We start from the raw sequence: 9,515 nt of genomic DNA, 5'->3' as shown, positions 1-9,515 counted from the left end.
TAATTTTATCTTTTAATTGTATGTTACATCTCTTTTTTTCTCCCAAGGCTAAAAAATACATAAGCTTAAATACTAGAAATCATCATAAGCTGAATACCAAAAAATGATCAGATATAGAGTTTTATTAAAATGACCTAAATACATATAGATACAGTTTCAGTTTGCTTTCCTCTTCTGTATTGTGTAGAAAAATTTCCCTTTCTCCATTGTAAAATTTATATACTGTTCATGTATGATCCATGTATGATCCATGGGCATCTCATTCATTATCTTGGGCTTTTCCAGGTAAAATTGAGAAACTTAATAACATTGCTTCTATGTTAATATTAAAGACAGACCAGCTAAGTTTCTGAAAATAATACTGGAAAATTATAACTTGCCTCAGGATTACTCTCTGGGCTCATTGAAACTTTTCCCATGTGCACTTTCAAAGAAAAACTTGACATTGAAAATTTGCTCGTATATACCCAGGTACTGAAGTATTGTATCAGCATAGGGCTATACTATTGTGTTATCCATTCTTGAGTTTTCAGATTGATGTGGAGAATGATGGAAATCTTTGTGCTTTTTATTGTATTTTAAAGGTATCGCCATCAGAGAGTCTGCAAAGGTAGTTGACCAGGCCCAAAGGAGAGTGTTGAGGGGAGTTGATGACCTTGACTTTTTCATAGGGGATGAAGCCATCGACAAACCTACTTACGCTACAAAGGTAAACTTCTGAACGGTTTTTAAGAGCAGAGCCAAGAACAGAGCAGTCGGATGAATTAGAAGCTGTATTCCAGAGTTGTGGAGTGTGATTCTGCTCTTAGGCTTGGCTGGAGGTGGGTAGATGAACTATAGGGGAAACAGAACAACAGTAGGTTGTTTCTGAATAGGTATATTTCTGAGTGAGGAACCAAGTGAATTAAAGCTCTGGAATGCAGATTGACTCAGGGAACATGGTCACCCATGAAAGCAAAAATCTCCTCTTGAGAATTTCAGATTAATTGTTGAACCTATTAGACAAGGAAAATTATGGTTTGAGAAATTAAGAAGAAACACTAACATTGTTTGAAAAGAAGAAAAAAAGGAATGAAAGCACCAGATTCATTTGCATGACAGATGAGATAGATGCTTCTGCTTATCATTATTGAAGTGGATCTTTGTAATTGGGCAGTAACAGATATAAACAGTATGTACACAGTAGTAAACATATACAAACAGTGTTTCTGTTTAACTGCCTCTTGTTTTCCTGGCATGAGTTACTAACTTCAGGATGATGCCATTCTGTGGTTCTGTGTGCCTGTTTGCTCTTATTGTTCTGAAGTTGAACATGATTTGATTTCTCTTGCTCAGTGGCCTATACGACATGGAATCATTGAGGACTGGGATCTTATGGAAAGGTTCATGGAACAAGTGGTTTTTAAATATCTTCGTGCTGAACCTGAGGACCATTATTTTTTAATGGTGAGTAAATGGAACTAAGGCATATATTTCTGTAAATTCTTCTTGCTGGGATTTCTAACTTAGCTTGAAATTCAACTTTTCAACTTAAGGAATTTAAAATTCCTTCTGAAGACATTCACATGAATCAATGCAAATAACAGAAAGTTCAGTAAAATTATCTAGGAGCAAACACAGCCCATTATTCTGCAGAGCAGGAAGGAAGGGTCTGGTGGTTCTGGGGCTGCTTACTTTAGCAGCTCAGAGCTGGAATCTCCTTTAGCACAACTTCTTCTGTTAACTCCCCATCTCAGGATGGCTGGTGAGTTTCTGTCTGTCTGTCTGTCTGTCTGTCTCCCCTCTCTCCTCTCTCTTTCCTCCTTTATCTCCCTCTCTCTCCTCCCCTTTCTTGTTTTTTGCCAGTCCTGGGGCTTGTACTCAGGGCCTGGACACTGTCCCTGAGCTTCTTTTTGCTCAAGGCTAGCACTCTACCATTTGAGCCACAGCACCACTTTTGGCTTTTTCTGTTTATGTGGTACTGAGGAATCGAATCTAGGGCTTCATGCATGCTAGGCAAGCACTCTACCACTAAGCCACATTCCCAGCCTCCTCTCCAGGTATTTCTGTTCAGTCCGATCTAAGAGAAGCTTTTCCTTGAACACTGCTTTTTAGGAATTTAGAAACCCTTTCATAGAAACCTCCCAGCAGATTTACCCCATCTGCATATACCTGACTTGGTCAGTAGGGAGGAATGGATAACCTTAACTGATGAAGATTAATCAAGATCTCTCCCTGGGATGAGAAGGGTGGGACCATGGCTGGTATCTTGGACTCTGGGAGAGGAGGATTGGGTAAGGACTCCCAACAGTAAGCACCATAAAAGGAGGCATAGTTTTGCATAGGACACCAACTGTGTACTTTAGGACTTCTGAGGAGTAGCTAGATGCTAAGATCATTACTACTTCCTATAGCAGAAGAAACTTAGTTAATATGTTATTTTTCTTCTCCAGAGTTTTATGCTATAGTAAAGTAATTATCTTGTTCAAACTAATTATTGAGAAATGAGGAGAGACATTTCTTATTTATGTGGTATGCTCTGATTATTCTATCAAATATTACATGTTTCCTTCCATGAAATGTTCTTTTAAGTTAGAATTAATTGCATGTCTAAAATGGTATATAGTTAGATGCCAGTGGCTCATGCTTGTAATCTTAGCTACTCAGGAAGCTGAGATTTGAGGATGGCAATTCAAAGCCAGTTTGGGCAGAAAGTCTGTGAGTCTCATCTCTCCAATTACCAGCAAAAAATGTGGAGCTGTGGCTCAAGTGGTAGAGTATTAGCCTTGAGCAGAAAAGCTCAGGGTAAGCACCCAGGTCCCGAATACAAGCCCTAGGACCAGAAAAAAAAAAGCTGGTGTCAATAATCCTAGCTACTCAGGAGGCTGAGAGCTGAGGATCGGGGTTCAAAACCAGCCCAGGCAGGAAAGTCTGTGAGACTCTTATCTCTAGTTAACCACCAGAAAACCAGAAGTGGCACCATGGCTTAAGTGGTAGAGCACTTGTCTTGAGCCAAAAGGCTCAGGGACAGTGCCCAGGCCCAGAGTTCAAGCCCCACAACTGACAAAGAAAAAAAAAAGCTATCTATCTATATCTATATCTATCTATCTATATATATGGAGTAATTTACACTGATCTATGGTAGATTGGTTTGTCTTCATTTGCTGATTTATTTTACCTCGTGTTTCTATTTTTCTTTTCTTTTTTTTTTGTTCGGCTGTGGGGCTTGAACTCTGGGCCTGGGCGCTGTCCCTCAGCTCTTCAGCTCAAGGCGAGCGCTCTACCACTTGAGTTACAGCGCCACTTCCGGTTTTCTAGTGGTTTATTGGAGATAGGAGTCTCACGGTCTCTCCTGCCCGGGCTGGCTTTGAACTGCGATCCTCAGATCTCAGCTTCCTGAGTAGCTAGGATTATAGGCGTGAGCCACCAGCGCCCGGCTTATTTTTCTGTGTATATATTAAGTATAATTCAAGACCTTTTTCTTTTTCTTTTTTTTTTTTTTTCGGGGGGTGGGCAATCCTTGGGCTTGAACTCAGCACCTGGGTATTGTCCTTGTGCTTTTATGCTCAAGGCTAGCCCTCTACCACTTGAGCCACAGCTCTGCTTCCAGCTTTTTGGTGGCTAATTGAAGATAAGAGTCTCACATGCTTTCTTTCCTAGGCGGGCTTTGAACTGTGATCCTCAGATCTTACCTTAGTACAAAGCTGGATGATTTTTAAAATCACCTTAGGTTTCATCTGTCTGTAAGACTAGGGAGTTGTACAGTGTCCTAGCTACCGTATCTTTAGGTTAGTTTTTGTATAATTCTAATATAATTTCTTAAGCTTTGGGGCATGTACTAACTGGAACGAATGTTTTCTTACAGACAGAACCTCCATTGAATACACCAGAAAATAGAGAATATCTTGCAGAAATAATGTTTGAATCATTTAATGTACCAGGACTCTACATTGCAGTTCAGGTAAAAAAAAAAAAAGCTATTTTTTTTTTGTGATTTCTAAAGAATCTTACTCTAGCTAATTACAAAGGATCTTTGTTGTAAGGTTGTGTTGCTCTTCATCCACAGTGTGCATGTACATTCGTGGCCATGTACCATTTAGGCTGAACTAGAGCACTCTGGAGAACATAGTCCATGACTTACATAAATGTTGCTGGTATAGAAATGTAAAGTCTAGTGTTTTGTCCTATGGGTTTCTTTCACTTTTGATCAGACAAAAAAAAAAAAAACCAAAAAACAAACCCAAACCCTAGATATTGGAGAATCTTTTTTTTTTTTTTTTTGGTTGGTCATGGGGCTTGAACTCTGGGCCTGGGTGCTATCCCTCAGTTCTTCAGCTCAAGGCTAGAGCTCTACCACTTGAGCACAACACCACTTCTGGTTTTCTGTGTGGTTTATTGTAGATAAGAGTCTCATGGACGTTCCAACCTGGGCTGGCTTTGAACCATGATCCTCAGATCTCAGCCTCCTGAGTAGCTAGAATTATAGGTGTGAGCCACTGATGCCTGGCTTGGAGAATCTTTTGAAAAACTAAATACCTTTGGCAGTCACTATATTAATTTGAACTCTGATTAATCCCAGTGTACTCTTGGTTCTGAGAGGTCCTGAGCTTTCAGGAAAATTGACTGTTTTAGGTAGTTCTGTGTCTGCCACTTTATACAAATAAATTGGTTGAAGTTTTAGGGGATAAATGAGATGGATATTTTCCTCAGTTTTCTGACTAGTGTTAGTCCTTACTAAGAAAAAGGAAGAGGAAGTGTTCCACAGAGAAATGAATTTTTGGACTACTGTGCTCTGTTATCTTTGATTTACCCATAGTGCTTCTTAGTATAGTAAATACTCTGAGAATTCCAATGTTGAGAAAAATATATTTATTCTAGCAATTAGACAAATTCATTCAACTAATTATTCCTCCCCCAAGTTAAGTATATCCTGTATTACAGGGAGACACTTTAGAAAACACTGATTGAGTAATATCAGAGTGATCATACATTCAGGTCTTAGTTTCCCTGAAGAGTGAGTTTTTTTTTTTTTTGGGGGGGGGTAGGTCATGGGGCTTGAACTCTGGGCCTGGGTGCTGTCCCTGAGCTCTTCAGCTTAAGGCGAGTGCTCTACCATTTAAGCCACAGCACCATTTCCCATTTGCTAGTAGTTTTATTAGAGATAAGAGTTTCACGGGGGGCTGGGAATGTGGCTTAGTGGTAGAATGCATGCCTTGCATGCATGGAGCCCTGGGTTTGATTCCTCAGTACCACATACACAGAAAAAGCCAGAAGTGGTGCTGTGGCTCAAATGGTAGAGTGCTAGCCTTGAGCAAAAGAAGCTCAGGGACAATACCCAGACCCAAAGTCAAAGCCCCAGGACTGGCAAAAAAGAAAGCTGGGGTGTTGGTGCTGGGAAGGTGTTTCAGTGGTAGAGTGCTTGCCTTGCATGCGTGATGCCCTGGATTTGATTCATCAGCACCACATAAGCAGAAAAAACTGGAAGTGGCTCTATGGCTTAAGTGGTAGAGTGCTAGCCTTGAGCTGAAGAGCTGAGAGACCGCACCCAGGCTCGAGTTCAGGCCCCACGACTGACAGAAAAAAAAGAGTCTCACAGACTTTCTTGCCTGGGCTGACTTTGAACCATCATCCTCGGATCTCAGCCTCCTCAGTTGCTAATATTACAGGCGTGAGCCACTGGCTCCCAGCAAGAGTTTTTTTTTTTTTGTTGTTGTTGTTGGTTGACAGCCTGGCTGTTGTCACTTAGTTCTTCAGGTCAAGGTGAGCACTCTACCACTTGAACCACAGTGCCATTTCCAGTTTTCTGAGTGGTTTATTGGAGATGAGTCTGATGGACTTTTCTGCCTGAGCTGGCTTTGAACTGTGATCCTCAGATCTCAGCCTCCTGAGTAATTAGCATTACAAGTGTGAGCCACCATGCCCGGCAGCAAGTGTGTGTTTTAAAAGTACAGTTGTGCTTCATCCCTGACCAGTGTTTGGTAGCCTCTGTGCTCTGTGCTAGACAGTTCCTTGTATAGTAGTGTCCTGTGTGGTCCAGGATGCCTAGCAGTGGCCTGACCTCTACCTACTGGAGAACTACTTGCAGCCTTCCCTCCTGACACCTGTGACAGTGGTAATGGCTCCAGATGCTGCCCTGCACAGTACCTGCCCCTGGCTGAGAACCACTCTGCTATACCTGTCTGGCTAGAATTTCTGGCTGGGAACCTTAGCTGTCTGTATTATAAATAACTACAGCAGTGATTTAATGTTAGCTGGTCTGTGGCTTCACATGTAGAGAAACTGGATTAGAAATTATAATATTTGATTTTATAAAGAAATCTTTTTCAGCCAGGCAACTGTGATGCCTGTAATCCTAGCTACTGAGGAGGCTGAGAGCTGAAGATTGTGGTTCAAAGCCTGCCTGTGCAAGAAAATCTATGAGACTCTTATCTCTAACCACCAAAAAGCCAGAAGTTGAGCTGTGGCTTAAGTGATAGAGCATTAGCCTTGAGCAAGAAGCTCTGTGACAGCACCCAGGCCCTGAGTTTAAGCTCAGGCCTGGCACAAGAAGAAAAAAGAAGTCGGGCTTTGGTGGCTTACATCTGTAATACTATCTAGTCTGGAGGCTGAGATCTGAGGATCATGGTTCGAAGCCAGAGATGGGAAGATCACAGTTCGAAGCAGGAAAGTCTGTGAGACTCTTATCTCCACTACATCTACCAAAAGGCTGGAAGTGGAGCTGTAGCCCAAGTGGTAGAGTGCTAGCCTTGAGCACAGAACCTCAGGATAGCGCCCAGGCTCAGGGTTCAAGCCCCAGGACAGGCAAACAACAACATCAACAACAAAACCCTTCTTTATTTTATCCTGGCTTTTCTTTGTAAACCTTTAGAAGTCTTTGTTGGAAATTTGAGACTCCTGCATTTTAAATATATGTTAGGCTTTTAGGTTGGAATAGGGATCTTTTTTTTTTTTTTTGATGGCTAGGGGGCCTGAACTCTGGGCCTGGGTGCCATCCCTCAGCTCTTCAGCTCAAGGCTAGCGCTCTACCACTTAAGCCACAGCACCACTTCTGGTTTTCTGGTGGTTAATTGGAGATAAGAGTCTCATCGACTTTCCTGCCTGTGCAGGCTCTGAACTGAGATCCTCAGATCTCAGCCTCTTGAGTAGCTAGGATTATAGGAGTGAGCCACCGGTGCCTGACTTGGAATAGGAATCTTAGAGAAAGGCGTTAGAGGATATCTTAGAGGATAGGGAAAGAAAAGTGTTTCTTAGACTTGCTAAGTAAGAGTTTACTGATTCAACCAAAGAACAAGAAGGCTGACTGCGTTGGGGAATGTTTTGTGTCTTCTCTGTAGGCAGTGCTGGCTCTTGCTCGCGGCCTCGTGGAATGTTTTGTGTCTTCTCTGTAGGCAGTGCTGGCTCTCGCTCTCAGCCTCCTGGAATGTTTTGTGTCTTCTCTGTAGGCAGTGCTGGCTCTCGCAGCCTCCTGGACGTCTCGACAGGTCGGGGAGCGCACGCTGACTGGGACAGTCATCGACAGTGGGGATGGCGTCACCCACGTCATCCCAGTGGTAAGCACAGTGGTTCACCCTTGCTTCTGATCTGAGGTAAGGGGAGAGATTAGAAAAGCAAAGCAAAACCCTGCACCCTCTGTAATGAAAACACCATTTCTTAAGTGATGTAATTAGAAAAGGCAACAGGAGTTTTAAAAACCCAGGAATGTGGGGAGTGCAGGAGATGGCCAAGATGTGTGGCTTTGTACCTTCTACAGTCAGAATGTGAGCGGTTACCTGCGATTCTGGGGTCTCTCTGTCATTCCACGGCGAAGTAGCAATAGGATGCTCCTGCCTTGTATCTCTGGGCCTCTGGGTGACACCGTTTTGGATGTCAGTTTGTGGGTTCTTGCAAGCACATTTGAAAGTTTGTGCTCTGTGAAAAGATGTGAATGGTTGTAGTTAGCTCATGCTTGGAGAATTTGCCTTTGTTCTTTATTTTTATTTAAAAGTCAAGAAGCAGAGATGTATATTCTAGTATACAGAGCGCTCTGAAATAGCACCTTTTGGTTTCAAAGTTTTGAGATGTTAAGAGAAGTGACTCCAAATTCAGATTGTAGGAGCTTTTTGTTTTTTCCTTTTGGATCAATGCATCATTTGTTAGATTTATTTATTTGTTTGTTTTGTTGGTCGTGGGACTTGAACTCAGGGCTGGGTCCTGTTCCTGAGTTGTTTTTTTTTTCCACTCAGAGCTAGCACTCTACCACTTTGAGCAACCAGTGTCCATCTGGAAGAATTATTTAAAATTTATTTGTTTTTAAAAAACTAACTGCTTTTTAAGTGGAAAGTCAAACATTCCTGATCATCCTCATAGGTTTCCTCCTCAGTAACCACAGTGACTATTTTTGTGTCCTGTAGGTATGGTTTTTCCTTGTATTGGTGTATATGTATGTTTATATACCTACTTTAAAAAATGTGAATTAGAAGTTGGGCACTGGTGGTTCATGTCTGCAATCCTAAATATTCAGGAGGCTGAGGTTTGAGGGTCCTAGTTTGAAGCAACCTAGACAGAAAAGTGTACGAGACTCAATCTCTAATTAACCAGCAAACTTCAGAGTTGGAGGTGTGGCTTAAGAGGTAGATTGCTAGCCATGGGCAAGAAAGCTGAAAGCTAGGAGAGAGTGCGAGGCTCTGAGTTTAAGCCCTGGTACTGGCACTGGAAAATAAACTCCCCCTCCCCCAACACAAATTAGTAGAACCAGACATGGCAGTATCTACATACAATTCCATTACTTAGAGGCTGATGCAGAAGTTTGAGGTCAGCCTTGGCTGCATTGGGAGGTTTTGCCTCCCAAAATGACAACAGATTAGGACCAAGCACTGGTGGTTCACTCCTATAATCCTGATATCTGAGGATTGTGTTTTGAAGCCAGCCTAGGCAGGAAAAGTCTATGAGACTCATATCTCCAATTAATCACCCAAAAAGCCAGAAGTGGAGGTGTGGCTTAAATGGTAGAGTACCAGCCTTGACTGAAAAATCTAAGGGACAGTGCCCAGACCATGAGTTCAAGTCCTAGGACTGACTCAAAGCCCCAAATAACAAGCCAAACCCCCCCTAAAAAATTAAGATTTTAAACAAAAAGGAAAAAAAAAGAAAATCCCAGTGATCCATATACTTCAATTAGAAAAAAAATTGGCCACCATTTTGGTAACTTGAAGAAATGATTGTACATATTTAACTTACCAGTGGTTTATTGGAAAGGCCTCATCACTGATGTCCATCTATGTCCCTCCGGTGTGGCCTGTGCACAGGGTGTGAAGTCTGAACTTGCCTTGAGTACCTCAAGCCAATCTCAGAGTGCTGTTGTTATGGATTGCTGGAAAGTGTCCATGCACTTGTGGTGTAATACTAATGGAACTAAGGCCTCTGGCTTTGTCTGTGATGTGGTCCCCTCAGAGAACACAGATCCAGGACCAGCTGCTTTGGACACAGGGAAAATACATTTTATATGCTCTCTAGGCCCACAGAAAAAGTGGGGTGTGTGTGTGTGTGTGTGTGTGTGT

The 9,515-nt window shown here is 42.2% G+C and overlaps 1 protein-coding gene across 1 annotated transcript in view; it reads left to right on the top strand.

Annotated features, from left to right (window-relative positions):
* Window positions 1-625: 625 nt before the first annotated feature.
* Actr3b (ARP3 actin-related protein 3 homolog B (yeast)) overlaps window positions 626-9,515 on the top strand; it is a 35,182-nt gene continuing 26,292 nt past the window's right edge. The window contains exons 1-4 of the mRNA XM_013027258.1: window positions 626-709; window positions 1,336-1,446; window positions 3,845-3,940; window positions 7,422-7,529. Coding sequence (XP_012882712.1) covers window positions 1,375-1,446; window positions 3,845-3,940; window positions 7,422-7,529 — 276 coding nt within the window. The 5' untranslated portion in view covers window positions 626-709; window positions 1,336-1,374. The remainder of the gene's footprint in view (window positions 710-1,335; window positions 1,447-3,844; window positions 3,941-7,421; window positions 7,530-9,515) is intronic.

This window comes from Dipodomys ordii, unplaced genomic scaffold (assembly GCF_000151885.1).
Source record: "Dipodomys ordii isolate 6190 unplaced genomic scaffold, Dord_2.0 Scaffold101, whole genome shotgun sequence".
NCBI classification, from domain to species: domain Eukaryota; kingdom Metazoa; phylum Chordata; class Mammalia; order Rodentia; family Heteromyidae; genus Dipodomys; species Dipodomys ordii.
Note: the sequence above shows the minus strand (reverse complement) of the source record. Positions and strands in the feature narration are given on the sequence as shown.